Below are 20,377 nucleotides of genomic sequence, written 5' to 3' on the forward strand. Positions count from 1 at the left end.
GTATCCTCATGGTAAAGAAAGAAGTAGAGAACAGCAGAAATAAATATTTATCCAAACTCCGAGATCACCCAAACCCATTGGCTAATGCTCTAGTACATTCTTGTAATTAATCACGTCTAAAAAGAAGATATATGCCAGCACACTGAAGAGCAACGTTTCACCAAAATAACTCAATCACTTGGTTGAGCTTGTCCTGCTTTAATTAGAATAAAGATTTTATTATAACTTATTGTTAGGCTTCAAAGAGCAGATTCAATAAATAAAGAAATATTGAAAAAAAAAATAAATAAAAAAATAACCTCGAAGAAATAAGAAGTTAAAAATATTCAAAAATTTATTGAAAATATTTTTATACATTGAATCTTAAAATATTAAATAGATATGATGCTTTTGGATATTTTTTTAATATTAGATTATTATCCCCAAGATTACTGCATTTACTATTCATCTCGTTCGCGCTACGTATTCCGCTCTACATCGCCAATTACATACACTCTCCGACGTTCATTCAACTCAAGCATACCGGCATTGCGCACCTCTCCCTTGCGATGTGGCATTGCATAACGCAACTTACTCCAAAACCATGGATGTTCTACCCACTCCAAGTAGGTGTTCATAGTTAAATAGGCGCGTAATTCCTTATCGAGCTTCGACAAGTCAGTAAGCTCACCATACCTTATTATAATTATGCGCGAGCGTCGTTCATTCAAGGAACACTGATGAGCGGTGCGGAATTCCATGCGCGCCCAATCCGATTCGATGAAGTCTTGTGAGAGAACAATAATCGTACGACGCGATTGAGCGACTGACTCAATTATTTGTTCGGGTATGTAAGCGCCCGCCAACCAATTGCGCTCATGCGTGCAGACACTAAATTGTGGCTCACCCTGCTCGAGACCAGGCAATAGAATGTCATTAACAAAACGTGCGTCCTGATGGGCATACGATATGAATGCATCGAATGTTTTGTCCTTGTCCAACTCATGTTCGCTTGTACAACAGAGAAATATACCGTGCGCATACAGCCACACATGGATCTCCAAATTATATTTATAATAAAGCGCCAATAGGCTAATGAACACAATGATTACCAGTGATATGCTGAAAAGTAGCCACGCCAAGCGCATTGATTCAGACACACATACATCTTCGTAGCGCGCTTGCAGCAAGCTGATATTCTCTAGATTAGCACAAGCCAAGAGCGCCACATCGGATATGCGCTTACGATGCGTACGCACGGCGTTCAGCGTCTGCTCAGCGCCACAGTCGCAATGCCATGGATTCTCAGAGAGATATAGTTGCTGCAAAGTGACGCTCTCATTGAGAAAGTATTGTATAAAACTGTCGCTCAAGCGCTCTAAACTATTGTTGCGCACATCAAGCGCTTCCAAATGCGGCGGCAAGTGCGCGCTTTGTATATTCTTTAGGCGATTATGTGCCGCATACAAGCGCGTTACATTGGCATAACCGAAGGTCACATTCGGAGGTAATTCGAAAAAGAGATTGTGCGAAATATCAAGCGAACTCTGTGTCAAAGAAACCTGCTCTGGTCGCGGCAACTCGGTAAGACTCTCCAAACGCGCGAGTGTACAGTTGATGTGCAGCGTTTGCGAGTCATAATGACAATTGCAAGCGGTGGGACAAATGCTTGGAGTCCAGGCACAAATAGCGGGATTCTCATACAAATATGTATTCTCGCTGCCTTCACGCCCAACACACTCCACATAAGCTGTGGTGTAGATCCTAGATATGGTGCAGTCGCACTGCAGTGGATTGTCCTCTAATAATATTTTGCGCGTACACATCCCAACATTTTGCGGTAAATGATTTAATGCGTATATATGCTTTATTTGATTATTGCTGAAATTGAGCTCATATGGACATTTTACGTCAGCAGCACTGATCTCACTTAAATGAAATGCTTCAATGCGATTATAACTTAGATCGACTAAAGTCATATTATACGGTTCCCATTCACTCGACAGCGGCTCCAAATAGCGTTGAAAATAAGCCGGCGCAGCACTAATTTCTCTAATTTGCTGACGCGAGAGTAATGTATAATTTTCAAACTCGCCAACCCCCGTAATGTGCGTAAAGTAATTGTCACTCAAAAATAGTCTGTAGAGATATCGCAATGGTTGGACAGCAGCAATAATATTTGTAGGCACACTAAATTGATTATAACTCAAATCAAGCTTCCACAAAAGCGGGGTCGTATCAAAGATGTCAGGTGGTAGTGCCTGCAACAGATTATAAGAAAGATTAAGAACTATCAGTTTCCCTTGCGCGCGCAGTAAACCACTTGGCAGCGCCGCCAAATCATTTCTTGATAAAGTCAATTCGTTTAATTTAGTTAGCGTTGCAAAGAGTTCACTTGGCAATGTTTGCATGTAATTACCTCTCAAGTCTAATTTACGCAATTTCGATGTATCACGAAAATGTTCCGCTGTCAAATTATGCAACACCGTTTTATTTTTTGGATTGTCATCGTTATTAACGCTTACAAAAAGCACCTCCAGCCCGTAGAGCGTATGGAATATTTGCGATGGTAGTGTTATCTCATAAGGCTCACAATACAGTTCTAACTCAAGGTCTTTCAATGAGCTTTGGTTGTGAAAAAATTGTGCGGGCAATATGTCCTCAGCGGTGTTATTACCTTCCAAATAAAAGCATAACCGCTGCAAACCAACCGCGTTGTGTAAAAAGTGCGCTGGCACAGGTGAAGCGCCGTCGAATTTGATAAAACCTCCGTAGTTTATATTTGCGCGCCTCAATATTTCCGGCAATACAGCACAATTGTGCACAGAAAATTCCACCTCATTATGCATAAAGCGGAAAGGGATCTGCATTTCCTCTATTTCCTGAACAGTTGTATTCACCGCACAGCTTGTAGAGATCGATGTGATATTTTCTTCTGGCACGTCGATGTCAATAAATATAAAAACTCCTTTCATAATACATTCAAGATTGTGACTTTTATTGCATTTACATCGCGCGTCGTTGCAAGCGGAATTGTCCAGATGTTGTGGATTCACAGCCGGCGTTAAAGTAGTTGCAATTTGTGGTGATGCGATTGTTTTTGTCGTTAGATATGACAGTGTCAGCGTGTTGAATATTATGAAGAACCCAAGTAGTTTGAGAGAGCACGCCAGACAACTGTGTGTATGACAATTTAACGCGTTCATTTTAACACCGAATGTTTTCCTGCTCTTGTACCGTTTATTAAGTAACACTTCCTTTTACTCCTTCTTACTACACTCAGCCTTTTAAATTATAAAATCTGAAAGAATACTTTACGGTTATGATTTCAATTGGGAACTGAACATAATTATTCGCGAAAAGCTGTGCGCACATAAAATTTATATAACTTTTGGTGCTGCTATGAAACCACAGATGATTAATTCAGTAAATCTTACTGGGTGTTTCACACAGTGTGTGCCTCAACCTTTTATCGGGCAAGACAATATTATTAAAGAAAAACTTGCATTTTTCAGAAGGCACTACTAAAATGAGAGAACACCTTTTTTATACTCTCGCAACAAAGTTGCTAAGGATAGTATTATAGTTTTGTTCACATAACGGTTGTTTGTGTCACCAAGAAATAAAAGAGTTAGCTATATAAACCCAACTTTGTGCTGTCGTTTCTTTTAGCCGTTTCCTTATACAGTCCAAAAATGAAAGAAATCGGATAATAACCACGCCCACCTCCCGTACAAAGGTGGGTTAACTCACTAAAGAGAAACGTCAGAAACACCAAATTTTACATAAGAAATGGCAGAAGGAAGCTGCACTGAGATTTTTTTTACAAAATGGAAAGTGGGCGTGGCGTCGCCCTCTTATGGGTCGAAAACCATATCTCAAGAACTACCCGACCGATTTCTCCTACCTACATTCCATATAACTAAATTTTGAATCCTCCTGATTCGTTCACTTAACAATAGATATATACATTAGGAACAAATGAAGATAGTGGAATAAAACTTTACACAAATACTGTATTTGAGCTGTGACATCACTTGTGGAAAAATTGTCAAAATCGGACCATGACTTTTCAAGGCCCCTGATATCGAACATGAAGAACTCAGTGCCTAAGGGTAATTTTTCACCGAAAATATAGGTAAATCTCTCAGATATTTTAATGTAATTCATTCCCTCTGAATTTTTTTCTTATACTTCTTTTACTTGTCTATGTACCAAAAATGGTTAAAATCGGGTCATAACTTCCCTCAGATCCCATATACCTAATTATAAGTAATATAAAATTAAGTGAGCATATAGCCTTCGATATATTGTATTTTGGTGGTGAAATCGGTTTAGAAATTACCTCAGTCCCCATATACTATTTATGATGATTTTCGTTATTCTCTTGAACTTTATGCCGAATATATGGGTCGAATTGTGTTATCTTTATAAAATTACATCAATAAATTGCGAGAGTATAAAATGTTCGGTTGCACCCGAACTTAGCCTTTCCTTACTTGTTTAACTTAAACTTATTTAAGGCTTTTCTTTGCAAAAATATCAGTTTTTATATAAATGCTACTTTCAACAACAACTATAAAATTGCTTTAACCAGCTCGTTTTATCGCTATAATATTTGGTGTTTTTGCGGTAAGGGCTCGTTACATTAAACCAAAAAAATCAGCATGTTTAGCTTATCGCTCACATATTTGTGTGTTTTGCGGTTAGGACTCTAATATTTTGAACTTATCAATTAACTTTAAGCCAAAAAAAATTGTGTAAAATAATTTGTATAATGAAAACTATCCAAGTAGCAATTACTCAATTGAAAGTCGCCCTTAAATTTCAAATTGGTCAAATAAGGGTTATTAGCACCAGAAAAGGTGAATTAGTAAGCCAGCTCCGTTCAAATCAATAACCGCAAGCCACACGTATAGGCACCGACGACAGAAACAGATCTAAAGGGAATGATAAGACTGTCAAATGGCGTAAAGGATTTACAGGTTTTCGACGGAAATTCCTTATAATACATTTCATATATCCACAAAGTGCAATATACTTTAAAGAACTACGAGATAGTCAAAGGAGCAAATGCAGCACATTAGAAACAGAATCGGGGGACCGGCTTATACCGTTTTAAGATGTTATAATATTTCAAGTGATGACTGAGAGAAAATTAAGACTCTCTTTACACCATGGAGACAAGCGTGACCTTAGATTTCTGTAATAGTATTAATAAACGAATTTAAGCAAACAAAAAAAAAATAAATGATCAGATCTTGCTTATTATCAATAAAATTAAGGCCCAAGTGCATTCAGAAAAAGCTATATCCCCCCTGATAGATTGCTATAGAAATAGGGCATTCGACGTTTTCACCAGGAACATTCAAAGACACCAAATACTACCAGAAACTAACGCGTTATGCTTAGAGATTCAAAATCACAATCTAAGATCGAATCATCCAATTCATTTGAGAAAATTCAATAACATGAATTACAAAAATTATTCTACAATACCAAAATCACCAAAAAATGTTCACGATAAAATTAAATATATAATTCTAAAAACCGATATGTCAAATAAACCGCAGCGCCTGAAAACGAACAGAAAACGACCTCATAAGGCTCACAATACAAGAATAACTGGAGCTCTTTCAATGCGCTTTGGTTGTGAAAAAATTGTGAGGGCAATAAGGCCAATGCGTTGCTTTTAACTATCAAACGAACCTGCAACTGTTGCAAGCCAATCGCCTTCTGTAATAAGCTCACAGGCACAGGTAAAGCGCCGTCGAATTTGATAGTACCTTTGTAGTTAATATTTGCGCGCCTCAATATTTCCGGCAATATCGCACAATTCTCTAATTCAAATTCAACCTCATTATGCCAAAAGCGGTAAGCGACCTGCGCTTCCTCTACTTCCTGAACGGTTGTATTCTCCTCACACCTTATAGCGACCGTCGAGCAATTTCTCACTGCCGCGTAGCTGTAGATATGTATAGAAACACCATTCATGACACAATAAAGTCTATGACCGGTGCATTCCAAACGTGTGTCGTTGCAAGCGGGATTGTCCATTTGTGGTCCGCTCACGGTTGGCGTTATTGTTGTTGCAATTTGTGGTGATGCGCTTGTTGTTGGCGTTAGATAAGACTGTGACAGCATGTTGAATATTATGAAGAGCGCAAGGTGTTTGGAAAGCAGGCGAGACAACGGGGCGTGTGGCAATTTAACGTGTTCATTTTTCACCGAAAGTTTTAGTGTTATTGCAATGATATTTATTTATTAAGTAACACATCCTTTTACTCATTCTTACTACATGTTGATCTAAGGACTCAGCCTTTGAAATTATAAATTCTGAAGTAATACTTTTCAGTTATGAATCCAATTTGGAACTGAACATAATTATTCGATATAAGCTGCACGCACATATAATTTATATAAGTTTTGGTGCTGCTATGAAACCACACATGATTAATGATTATTAACCCTCACTCCTTAATCCAATCCATAATTGTTCGGGATTTAAAAAGAAAAAAATCATATTGTATAATATACTCTTAAGAAATATGTCCAGATATATCAATAGATTCATAGTTAAGAACTCCTGAATGGTGCTCTCTCCCACTAATAAATATAATGAAAGTAATGAAGGTATAAGGTCACACATCGTTGAACCGAAATCTGCACCATCCAAAAGGAAGTACCAAAGGGATGCCACCTCGTTTTCTTCAAAACGACTTCGGCAATTGGGGTCTTATAAAAGAATGAGGGAAGGTAGTGCAACGGATCACTTGTCTTCCACTTTATTAAAGTGGCTTCACAGCAAATTAACATCCATCTAAAACTATGAAATTGCGTTAGACACTACAACACCCTGTACGTCGACTTGTTGTAACCAGCATAACACTATTTATCGCTAACACTTTTTTAGTGTTTGCGGTAAGGTCTCCATTTTTTCGTTGTAACCACTCTTCATTATCGTTGACTATTTTGCGGTGTCACAAATAGTGTATACGGCTACATGGCTACATTTTCTAAAGGTAGAACTACGAAAGTGCTTATACATCATCTCTTTCGTTAGTTTATCGTTCGCATTTTTTTATTTTTGCGGTTAGGACTCAATATACATATATATAGTAGTACCAAAGAATTATGCATGCAGTGTAAATCTTGGTATGAAAAAGTTTTTCATACAATTCAAAATACAGAGGTTTTCCGAAATAACGAATATTCGTTTTAACGAAAACCGCTTATAACGAACAAGTAAATTTCTTACCTTGAGTACGTTAAATAACGAACATCGGGGATTTGTAAGTACTCGGTTTAACGAACAACATGAAGAAGACATATGAAGAAAGAGAAAAAATCAAATAACATCGAATCAGAATTAAAAATATAACTTGAAAAAATTCAAAAGAAATGTGCAAATTGAAAAAAAATTTTGAATTTTATAAAAAAGCTTAAAATTATTGATCAGCACCAAATAGAAGTGTAAGTTTCAGAATTGGTCCATTTTGGAAGAATTTATTGGATTTGAATTGTTTTGTTATGGTTTTTCATTTTTTAACAAATAATTAATAAAACAATTTATTAAACTGCAATTTACGGATATTTAACTCATTTTTATTGAACATACTTATAAATGAGTACTCGAATTAACGAAAAATCGATGTAACGAACAGGCCTGACAATTAATTTGTTCGTTATTTCGGAAAACTACTGTAAATCAATATTCATATCTTACATGAAGGGAAGTAATGTTATAAAACTATACCAAAAACTTTTTCAATGTAAATACTGATTATAAAACGAAAAAAAGTATAGAATACAAGACCCACCATAACATGTTCGTTGCGAGAATTAGATCCGGTTATAAGAATACCTCTTTGACATGAGTTCAACGAATTACTATATTCATTAATTTTCAATAAATGTTAGTGTAGAAATTTTCTAAAACTATGCTATGGATTTTCGTCATTCTAGAGATCCCAATACTGAATATATGGGTCAAATTATAAGTTATCTTAATATAATTGCGTGAACAATGTGTTCTCGAATATAGACCTTTCACTAGTCACCTTTCAATACTCAAAAAACCAGTCTAGATTACTGGGACATCATTGTCTCAATAAAATGACTTATTCCAGGGGTGCTACCAAGTATCATATTAACACGCTTGCCTTGCGTTCAGCGGTAGAACCGTTACGCTTACGCCTATGTTATTAAAGCAAGTTGCATTAATGAAAAACTAACCAAATTATATGGGAATAATTAATGGACTTGTCAACAGGACAGGAGGGCACGGCCGCTCCTATATTATCATCTCGACATATGTATGTATAACTCATTACTTGAATGGAGAATAGCAATAATGGCCACGACAAGTGTTGCAATGGCGACATCAGTGGCATCATTAAGTATGTATGCAACGGTGAGATATTTGCAACATATTCAGATGGAAATATGCCACTTGCACAGGCTCACATGTGAACCAAATTTGCACTTATGGTGTCGCAGGTGCAAATAATACATTTGTGTGTATGTGTGTTTATATGTATGTACAATATAGACTGAGGTTTGTGTTGGCGAACCTCACTGCATCAACTTTCGCATATACTTATTCATATTATAGTTCAACGGTTGCTCCAGGCAAATATTAGCTCGACCGCTACCACTGGTTGGTTGACTACTGACCCGGTCGGCTGCATAGTTGACTAGATGCGGCACGTTAGTCCTAATTATAATTGCAGGTCAGAATTGTAGCTGCCACACGAAGTTACCGTTAAAAACGTAAGCTCTGGCAACTATTCAACAAGTCAGATATAATTGAAACCGAGAAAAAATCTCTTGTTTAACACAGAGTAACTAGATTATGTTGTGGGTTTGGAGTAAGTTAAATATAAAATATTGGGATACTTAAATGGAATGGGATGGACCGTACCTCTTAAAAGCTATAGCTTATATGGCATTCGAAGTTGTGTATTCTAAAAGGCTATCGTTACAAGCTACTGATCAATGGAGCTTTAAAGACAGGAGGGATACCTTTTTGGCCGTGAATCAGCTTAGAGTCTTAATTGCGACTTTCCGATTCACTTATATCTATTCCAGGCGTCGCAAACTTGTAGACACTCCAGTTTGAATTAGTGGAGCTTCCTTTCCGCTTTAAATAACCATTTCATCCATTTGATGGTCTCAAGAACTTTGCAATTTTGTAGAAGAAAAATATACAGTTGAATCCGAAACTGAAATCTCTCAAAAAATCTATACACAGACGTAATTCTCAATCAAAATGTTTTTTAGCTACCTTCCACTACCGAAAATATTAGTAATTTATATTTACGACTCTACTTTTCGAACAAAGACGAAGATTTCGAAAAAATATTGGAAACACGAACCTCTTCATTTATAGTTTACGAATTCCTAATCCTCAATTTTACTCTCGTTAACATTCAATTTCAAAATTTCAATCTCGCATACCACAGCCCCTGACACCCCTTAATAACTATATTCCTCTTATTTCTCCTTTGTTATAACTGGTTAAATTATTCAAAAGTTCTAATGAACACCCTCCAGAGATGCATACGAATACCAGGCGGCGAGTTTATTTCTGCTGAGTGATTACCTTTGTGGCAAACCGAGATAATGCAACGCAGTGCATGAGTGAGGTGGGCAACAAAGTTTCTCATTTCTCATATTTATTTCAAATGTAGTAATCGGGAAAGTTTTTCAATTCCCTGATGTATACAATATTTTTTTAACAAAGCCAGCTATGTTGTCACTGCTGGTTTTCAAAAATACTCAGTGCTATGTATGTATGAAGAGTCTATATGAACGAAGCAATAATGAGGATATACCTCTTCTCATTCCATCTCAAAGGAAAATTCTACCCATGAAGTCAAAGTTTTACAGTGACACTTTATCATTCTCTTGACAGAGGGCTCAATAGTCACAACTAGCACTTTTCATAATCGAGAATTCCTCACCTCATCGATATACATACATAAATGCTGTGTTTCTCACATTTGTTATGCTGTTGCCTTCGAAATATATTTTTATACTCTCGCAACATGTTGCACAGAGAATCATAGTTTTGTTCACTTAACGGTTGTTTGTGTCACCAAGAAATAAAATAGTTAGATATGGGGTTATATATATATAAATGATCAGGATGACGAGTGGAGTTGAAATCCGATTGTCTGTCCGTCCGTCTGTCCGTGCAAGCGATACCTTGAGTAAAAATTAGGATATCTTAATGAAACTTGGAACACGTCACCATAAGAAGGTTAAGTTCAAAGATGGGCGGAATCGGACCACTACCACGCCCACAAAATGACGATAACCGAACACCTACAGAGTGTCATAAATAAAGTTATGAAAATAAAATATGGATCATAGGATCGCATTAGGAAGGGGCATATTTGGATGTAATTTTTTGGGAAAAGTGGGCGTGACCCCGCCCCCAAATAGGTTTTTTTGTATATATCTTGCAAACCAATTAGGCTACATAAATCCAAATTTCTGCAGTCGTTTCTTTTAGCCATTTCTTTATACAGTCCAAAAATGAAAGAAATCGGATAATAACTACGCCTCCACCTCCCATACAAAGGTTATGTTGAAAATTACTAAAAGTGAGTTAAAGTGAGTTTTTTACAAAATGGAAAATAGGCGTGGCATCGCCCACTTATGGGTCAAAAACCATATCTTAAGAACTACTCGGTATATAACACTCTTGACACCCTGATGACACGGGTGGAATATGGGTGAAATCGGTTAACAACCATGCCTACTTCCCATAAACCTCGATTTTGAATTAGGAACCATTGAAGATTGCGGAATAAAACTTTGCACAGATACTGTATTTGAGCTGTGACATCACTTGTGAAAAAATTGTCAAAATCAGACCATGACTTTTCAAGGCCCCTGATATCGAACATCGGGTCATAACTTCCCCCAGATCGCATACACTTAATTATAGGTAATATACAATTAAGTGAGCGTATAGTCTTCGATATATTGTATCTTGGTGATGAAAACGAGTGACATTGGTTCAGACCTCAGTTCCCATTTACTATTTATGATGATTTTCGTTATTCTATTGAACCTTATGCCGAATATATGGGTCGAATTGTGTTATCTGAATAAAATTACATCAATAAATTACGAGAGTAGAAAATATTCGGTTTCACCCGAAGTTAACCTTTCTTTACTTGTTAAATTTACAGTTACCGCTTGTCGGCCATTTCTATATGTTTCTACCTTCTGCAACTACAACTTACATATATCAATGAGAGAGAGAGAGAGATGAATACTAATAGTTTTAGTTAGGTGTTGATGTCGGAGCATGACTTAAGGGATATTTTGGAAGCAGCTTTGCTCTCCGATTCGCACATATAGCCCAACTTACTAAGGCACATATTTCAATTGTCAACTTTCAACTCACGCAAATCGCGAAACTTTTACGGTTTGAGATACCACGCGAATACATATGTACATATTTACATATGTAGATTAGAGTAAATTGTAGTGGGCAAAACTGTTCTAACTCATTTGTGCTATTCGGTTTGAGTTGCGGTCGAACAACTTTATAATATAGTCTGTGTGTGGTTTTCGCTATGACGCATTTTGACTTATTAGCGTCGAATTAAACGCTAAGCTAATGAATTCGCTACAAAAAGTTCGGTCCAGGACGAACACGCCCTCCACACGAATAGACCGATTGAGACGACAGAGCGAAAAGTTTAGCACTTCTCGTCGCTGAAGTTGGTCTACCTCGGAGCGACAGAACTGGCAACACTATTATTAAAATCAGCAACATTTTGGAAAAGTTCAAACCCACAATTTATGTTGTAAATTATGTTGCTGTCTTGTCGTCCACCAATCTGTCAACGCAGCGTGGCGTAATGTCGCCAAGTCATGTATTTATTATGAACATGTGGCAAGTCGTTTTTGATGGCACAGCGCAGAGTGCTCGTCGACTGATGAATGCTGAATAATGAATTTTGTAATCAAGGTATCTCATCAGCTCACAAGTACGCCACAACCGAACGCGAATTTTACTTTGTCGTTGGTTGTGTGACAAAAATGTGCTTTTCTTGTATCACCAAGGAATACTCGCAGATGAATAATACGTTAATTTCTCAACTTTTACGTGACTATAACAAGACTTGACGTCGTTTGCGAATGTCAGCGTTTATATTTATATACAGATTTGGTTCTTATAAAACTGTAAAGGCGCTATCAGAAGGTCATTCATACTACGGTGAAATCTAAGTAATGGGATCATCACTGAACTCGGGGTAGTGGCTCATACCAACATCTTCCACAAACATTATACTACAAGGCGAAGTGATTTAAAAATCAGCGGCTTGCAAGTAAGAACATGTCTTCCGCAAACATAGGGACTACAGAGTTCTGACATTGCTCAATTTATAAAACCGATTGATTCGGAAAGACAATAAATAACTCACTTCTCACTGAAAATGAACTCGGTAGGTTAAAATTTAACTCAATATGGTTTTGCTGTTGTATGTATGTATGTGATTGGCGTTGCAACCGTTTAGCCGGTTATAGCCGAATCGACAATAGTGCGCCACCTGTCTCTCTCCTTTGCAGTTCGGCGCCAGTTGGAGATCCCAAGTGTAACCAGGTCGCTCTCCACCTGGTCCCTCCAACGGAGTGGAGGCCTTCCCCTTCCTCGGCTTCCTCCGGCGGGTACTGCATCGAACACTTTCAGGGCTGGAGTGTTTTCGTCCATTCGGACAACATGACCTAGCCAGCGTAGCCGCTGTCTTTTTATTCGCTGAACTATGTCAATGTCGTCGTATAACTCGTACAGCTCATCGTTCCATCGTCTGCGGTATTCGCCGTTGCCAATGTTCTGAGGACCATAAATCTTGCGCAAAATTTTCCTCTCGAAAACTCCTAGTGTCGTCTCATCTGATGTTGACATCGTCCAAGCTTCTGCACCGTAAAGCAGGACGGGAATGATAAGTGACTTGTAGAGCTTGATTTTGGTTCGTCGAGAGAGGACTTTACAGTTCAATTGCTTACTTAGTCCAAAGTAGCACCTGTTGGCAAGAGTTATTCTGCGCTGGATTTCGAGGCTGACATTGTTCGTGTTGTTGATGCTGGTTCCCAGGTATACGAAATTATCCACGACCTCGAAGTTATGACTGTCAACAGTGACGTGGGAGCCAAGACGCGAATGCGCCGACTGTTTGTTTGATGACAGGAGATATTTCGTCTTGTCCTCATTCACCTCCAGACCCATTCGCTTCGCCTCCTTATCCATGCGGGAAAAAGCAGAACAAACGGCGCGGTTGTTGCTTCCGATGATATCAATATCATCGGCGTACGCCAGAAGCTGTACACTCTTGTAGAAGATTGTACCTTCTCGGTTTAGCTCTGCAGCTCTTATAATTTTTTCCAGCATCAGGTTAAAGAAGTCGCACGATAGTGAGTCACCTTGTCTGAAACCTCGTTTGGTATCGAACGGCTCGGAGAGGTCCTTCCCAACCATGACGGAGCTTTTGGTGTTGCTCAACGTCAACTTACACAGCCGTATTAGCTTTGCGGGGATACCAAATTCAGACATCGCGGCATAAAGGCAGCTCCTTTTCGTGCTGTCGAAAGCAGCTTTAAAATCGACAAAAAGGTGGTGTGTGTCGATCCTCTTTTCACGGGTCTTCTCCAAGATTTGGCGCATGGTGAATATCTGGTCAGTTGTCGATTTTCCAGGTCTAAAGCCACACTGATAAGGTCCAATCAGTTTGTTGACGGTGGGCTTTAGTCTTTCACACAGTACGCTCGATAGAACCTTGTATGCGATATTTAAAAGGCTGATCCCACGGTAATTGGCGCAGATTGTGGGATCTCCCTTTTTATGGATTGGGCAGAGCACACTGAGATTCCAATCGTCAGGCATGCTTTCTTCCGACCATATTCTGCAAAGAAGCTGATGCATGCACCTTATCAGTTCTTCGCCGCCGTATTTGAATAGTTCTGCCGGTAATCTATCGGCCCCCGCTGCTTTGTTGTTCTTCAAGCGGGTAATTGCTATTCGAATTTCTTCATGGTCGGGTAATGGAACATCTGTTCCATCGTCATCGATTGGGGGATCGGGTTCGCCATCTCCTGGTGTTGTACTCTCACTGCCATTCAGCAGGTCGGAGAAGTGTTCCCTCCATAATCCCAGTATGCCCTGGACATCGGTTACCAGATTACCACCTTGGTCTCTACATGAGGATGCTCCGGTCTTGAAACCTTCGTTAAGTCGCTTCATTTTTTCATAAAATTTTCGAGCATTCCCTCTGTCTGCCAGCTTCTCAAGCTCTTCGTACTCACGCATTTCGGCCTCTTTCTTTTTTTGTCTGCAAATGCGTCTCGCTTCCCTCTTCAGCTCTCGGTATCTATCCCATCCCGCACGTGTTGTGGTCGTTTGCAATGTTGCGAGGTAGGCAGTCTGTTTTCTCTCCGCTGCGAGACGGCACTCCTCATCGTACCAGCTTGTTTTTTGTCGTTGCCGAAAACCAATTGTTTCGGCTGCAGCGGTACGCAGTGAGTTTGAGATGCCGTTCCACAGTTCCCTTATACCGAGATGCTGATGAGTGCTCTCAGAGAGCAGGAGTGCAAGTCGAGTAGAGTATTTCGTGGCTGTCTGTTGCGATTGCAGCTTTTCGACGTCGAACCTTCCTTGTGTTTGTTGACGGGCATTCTTTGCTGCACAGAGGCGGGTGCGTATCTTCGCTGCGACCAGATAATGGTCCGAGTCTATATTTGGTCCTCGGAGCTGTTAGTTGTTAGATATTTTAATGTTGTGGTGCCACATCCGAAAAAAATTTGCAAAAGATGTACAAGCGTGTAAAGTTTTAAAAGGACATTACTTTGACCCTCTCCATATAGTATGATACTGAAAGTCCCAGTGTGAGATATTTAAACGAAACCATCTGAAGGTATTTTTTCAATAGGTGGCAAATATTTTATTAATAATACTAATATTAAATAAAATATGTATATATATTTTCGCCAACCTCAGTTACCATTTTTATTTATTTTTTTTTAAATATTTTTAATGCAAATCTTTTAATCAACAAACTAAGTGAGTTCATATGGTTGGCTTACAGCTATCAGAGCATTAATTTAATCAGTCAAGCGCTAAAACGCACTGCTGCACTAATTAAAAAAGTGTCGCCTAATAAACGAGCTTTTTTCACAACTAATCGGAATTCAAAATCTACTTAATGCAATCAGCAATTTTTTCAACATAATATTATGTTTTTATGATTGTGCGTGTGTAACAAAGTGCGAAAGCATATGTACAAATTTATCAAACAAAGCAATAAACAAAAAATACGCTTCTTATATATATTACATAAATTCAAAAAAATAAATAAAATAAAACAATTGCAACAAAAAGAAGTAGAGAAGTGTAATTTTTTATCAGAAACAGGCGTGCTAAGGGAATAGTATACATATGTTTACGTGAACTGTACATCGAAATGAGTAGGCAATTACATAACCTCAAACCATCCGATAGGGAAATGACAAATACTTCACTAAAAGTGTACATAAATTGAGAGTTTTTTTTGTGATTTTTTTAAATATTGAGGTAAAATTTAATACACATAGTATAGAAAGGAAACCCTTAATGGACAATTTGTCCAACCTTATGCGATCCAATTATTTCTGCAACTACCACAGCTAAATTAAGAGATACATTTCTTTAGTTTTTTCTCTCATTTGGAGTGACACTTTCATGAAGAATCCTACAGACTAGCTTTCATCAATAAAAAATCCGTTTCGAAGCCCACATACGGTAGTTTATTGACGAGATACGGACTAAATATGCTGGAAAAGAAGTTGCAAGACTTTGTCTTGATAAAATTTTATTCAGACAAAATAAATTGCGAATTAATTAAAAGAAAATATTGAAACTTTTGTGTGAGTTTAATTCGAATTTATTCTGACTCATTTATTCATCAAAAGTAATTCTAAGCCACATCGATTATCGTCATTTTCGTAATTAATATTTGTAAAATAGCATTTCCTATTCGGTTATATCGCATGCGATAAATTCAATGTGTGTTCATTGGTTCAAAAGACGCTGAGTGTCAATTCCTAGGGACCACATAATTGTGGATGGCACTCTATAAATTATTTAATTTTAATTATTCGCTCTATTTGACTGGGATTAAAACATACTGATGTTATATATGTACATATGTATATATGAGTCAATAAAAATAGCAGATGGCAACCGCGGTGTGTCAAGGTTTCACAAACTGCATTCAAATTTGATCTTTTTACTTTGTGATTCGCAGTTAAGCTGTGCGAATGTGGGTCATTGGATGTAAAATCGCAAATATCTTTTAATATTCACAAAGGTTTTTATTTGCCTTCCAATTCAAATAGACGAAAACTACTTTCGGGCCGCTTAAAACAACCTGCGAATTTTTGTATTGAGTCCATATTGGATTTATTGCATGGGTTAGAATATTGAACTTATGACAGAAAATTAGCAACTTTTTCTTTATTTATGAGTGAAAAGTCAATCAGATATGCGAAAATAAATATATAAGGGACATGGGGGTTGCATCAAAGTCTAGACCGTTGAGACTGGGTAAAGATCTATACTCAAGTACAATTTTTCACGCAATTATATTAAGATACTTATATTATATTCGACATAAAGACCTTTAGAATGACGAAAATTGTTAGGAGAGTTTTAGAAAATGTTCGGCACAAAAGCTTTTACATAAGTTAATAATTTATGTTCATATGTACATAATTTGTTAGAATCATGACTAAGACGTATGCCTATAACCAGACCTAATTCTGGCGATGAACATATTGTTATGGTTCTTCGTTGCAATATTTATATCGAAACAGTTCTTGGTATTGTTTTTGAACATGATTTCCGTTCGTGCAAGATATGGAATATTTCATGGGAAATTTACTCGACGCATAACCACAAAAACACGATATACATGGTGTATAAGCACTTTGGCATTTCTAACTCTTAGCAAATGTGCTCGTGTTTCTTATTTTTAGTATAGTCATCGATAAAGGAAAGTGGTATAAAAAGCTAACTCAATTTTTTGGAACTACATAAGTATGTGGCTTCGTGGCAACAGCAACACATTAAAGAAATTAAATTGCTGCTTTGATCGGGTAATTATGTTCAGTTTCCAATTGAAATCACAACTGTAAAGTATTTCATTTTATAATTTAATAGCGCGCAAAAGCCTAATACAGAGATCCTATTTGTAGTTATAAGAAGTAAAAGGAAGTGTTACATAATAAATAAACAACGGTGTAAATACTGTAAAACTTTCGAACTAAAAATGAACGCGTTAAATTGTGCGCTCTTCATAATACTCAACACGCTGTCACAGTCTTATTTAACGCCAACAACAAGCGCTTCACCACAAATTGTAACAACAATAACGCCAACTGTGAGCGCACAGCAACTGGACACTTCCGCTTGCAACGACGCGCGCTGTAAATGCACCGATAATAAGGTTCATTGTGTCATGAATGGCGTTACTATAACAATTCGGAAACATTTTTTACGTACCAATACCACACAGCTCTTTATAAGTTGTGCGGCAAATACAACTGTTCAGGAAATAGAAGAAGCGCAGGTCGCTTACCGCTTTTGGCATAATGAGGTTGAATTTGAATTAGAGAATTGTGCGATATTGCCGGAAATATTGAGGCGCGCAAATATTAACTACGCAGGTACTATCAAATTCGACGGCGCTTTAACTGTGCCTGCGAGCTTATTACAGAAGGCGATTGGCTTGCAACGGTTGCAGGTTCGTTTGATAGTTAAAAGCAACGCATTGGCCTTATTGCCCTCACAATTTTTTAACAACCAAAGCGCATTGAAAGAACTTCAGTTAGAAATATATTGCGATCCTAATGAGATAACACTACCATCGCAAATATTCCATACGCTCTACGGGCTGGAGGTGATTTCAGTGAACGCTAATCAATGGAAGGGCATATATAACAAAACGGTGTTACGTAATTTGACAGCGGAACACTTTCGTGATACATCGAATTTGCGTAAATTAGATTTGGGATGTAATTACATGCAAACATTACCAAGTGAACTCTTTGTCACGCTCACCGAGTTAAATGAATTGACTTTATCAAAGAATGATTTGTCGGCGCTGCCAAGTGGTTTACTGCGCGCACAGGTAAAACTGATAATTCTTGATCTTTCCTTCAATCAGTTGCAGGCGCTACCACCAGGCATCTTTAATTCGACCCCGTTTCTGTGGCATCTTGATTTGAGCAGCAACCAATTTAGTGTGCCTACAAATATTATTGCTGCTGTTCGGCCACTGCGCTATCTCTATCGACTCGATTTGAGTTACAATAACTTTACGCACATTGCGGGTGCTGGTGAGTTTGAAAATTATACATTACTCTCGCGTCAGCACATTAGTAAAATTAGTGCAACGCCGCCTTATTTTCAACAGTATTTGGAGCAGCTGTCGGATATAGTGTATTTTCCTTTGCCATACAATATGACTTTCATCAATTTAAGTTATAACAAAATCAAAACAATGAATTTAAGTGAGAAAAGTGATGGACTGAAGTGTCCCTATGAGCTCAATTGCGATAAAAATGTAATTAGGTTTATATACGCCTTAAGGTACTTACCAAAAAATCATGATTGGTGTAGGCGTGAAATAAATATATACGGCAATCCACTGCAGGCCAAGAACAATATTTGCGACTGGATGCCAAGGAATTGTCCCACCGCTTGCAATTGCCAATATGACTCAGAAACCCTGCTCATTAACTGCACAAACGCTCTTGTAGAGAGTCTTACGGAGTTACCGCGCCCAGAGCAGGTTTCTTTGACACAGAGTACACTTGATATTTCGCACAATCTCTTTTTCGAATTACCCCCGAATGTGACCTTCGGTTATGCCAATGTAACGCGCTTGTATGCGGCACACAATCGACTAGAGAATTTACAAAGCGCTCACTTGCCGCCGCAATTGGAAGTGCTTGATGTGCGCAACAATAGTTTAGCGCGCTTGAGCGACAGTTTTATACAATACTTTCTCAATGAGAGTGCCACTTTACAGCAGCTTTATCTCTCTGAGAATCCATGGCTTTGCGACTGTGGCGCTAAGCAGTTGCTGAACGCCGTGCGCACGCATCGTAACCGCATACCCGATGTAGAGCTCTTGGCTTGTGCTAATCTAGAGAATACGAGCTTGCTGCAAGCGCGCCACGAAGATGTATGTGTGCCTGAATCAGTGCACTCGGCATGGTTACTTTTCGGCATTTCTCTGGTAATTATTGTGTTTATTAGCCTAATTGCGCTTTACTATAAATATAAATTGAAGCTTCGGAGGTTTATGTAATCGGCAATGTGGAGCGGAATACGTTGCGTGAACGAGATGAATAATATTTACAGGACTGTTAGGAATAATAAACTCGTTATAAATGATGTAAAAACATATTAAATTTATAGCCAATATTTTCAATAAAAGTTTGTTCATTTTTAACTTCTTATTGCTCCGAAGGTAATTTAAACTTGTTTGAACGAAAATGCAGATGAAAGCTGACGAAGGTCAATTCTTGCCTTGCGTTGTAGGCTACTCATCTTCTAATTTCATCTGAGTCATTTTATGATTTAAAATTATGTTATATGGTAAGTAGATGTGGTTGCGAATGCATTTCATTCAAGGCGTAGTATTAGAATTAGTACTAGCAGATGGCCGGGTCCAGGTTTTTGTGGCTAAGGTATGCATAAAATTAGTAAATTTTTCAATACCGAGAAAAAAATCTTACGCATAAAGACGAAAACGTTATAGCCGGTAAATTTGAAAATGATTAATATAGATTATTGTAGATCTGCATTAAGCGTAAATCATCAAAATTTGTTAAACTTTGAATTGATGTAATCGAATTTTGAAGTATGTAACAAATGTGCAGCTTTCAAAGTTGGCTCAAACTTGGCTTTGATGACGATATTGATTACCTTCTTCATAGCCAGCCTTGTTCTTTTGCAAAGTCGAGGTTAAACTATGTTAAGCAGAATGATATCAACTCACACTACATTTAATTGCAAACTGATAGTCCAGGCAATTTTAAATAGGCTGTGGGGACTACGTCATCCTGGTTTGTAGCTGTGTCAACTTTCTTGGAATGAAATTCTAAATTGTCGCACTGAGATCATCGACACATATATTTTTTATCACCAAACTAGGTCATTCAATCAGCCTTTTATGGTTATTAAATTGTGGTTTCATGACAGGAAAAACACGATGAATAAGCCTCTCTTTCGAAGCCATGAAGTGACAGAAATCTGTTCGAAATGTTCCGTCGAGGTGTCAACTGCGACCCTACCATTTCCAACTGCTTCTACAATCGCAGTTTAATATTGTTG

At 37.9% G+C, this 20,377-nt stretch overlaps 2 protein-coding genes across 2 annotated transcripts; one reads left to right on the top strand and one right to left on the bottom strand.

The window, feature by feature from the left end:
* Nucleotides 1-309: 309 nt before the first annotated feature.
* LOC105219157 (protein toll-like) lies at nucleotides 310-18,755 on the bottom strand. Its single transcript, XM_054231118.1, has 2 exons — nucleotides 18,634-18,755; nucleotides 310-3,280 (listed from the first exon to the last, which is right to left on the bottom strand). The coding sequence occupies exon 2, from the start codon at nucleotides 3,183-3,185 to the stop codon at nucleotides 459-461; it is 2,727 nt and encodes a 908-aa protein (XP_054087093.1). The 5' UTR covers nucleotides 3,186-3,280; nucleotides 18,634-18,755; the 3' UTR covers nucleotides 310-458.
* Nucleotides 16,751-19,493, top strand: LOC105219158 (protein toll-like). Its single transcript, XM_054231120.1, has 2 exons — nucleotides 16,751-17,130; nucleotides 17,195-19,493. Exon 2 carries the CDS (start codon nucleotides 17,304-17,306, stop codon nucleotides 19,347-19,349), a length of 2,046 nt encoding a protein of 681 aa, XP_054087095.1. The 5' UTR covers nucleotides 16,751-17,130; nucleotides 17,195-17,303; the 3' UTR covers nucleotides 19,350-19,493.
* Nucleotides 19,494-20,377: the final 884 nt, after the last annotated feature.

This window comes from Zeugodacus cucurbitae, chromosome 5, assembly GCF_028554725.1.
Source record: "Zeugodacus cucurbitae isolate PBARC_wt_2022May chromosome 5, idZeuCucr1.2, whole genome shotgun sequence".
Classification (NCBI taxonomy): Eukaryota; Metazoa; Arthropoda; class Insecta; order Diptera; family Tephritidae; genus Zeugodacus; species Zeugodacus cucurbitae.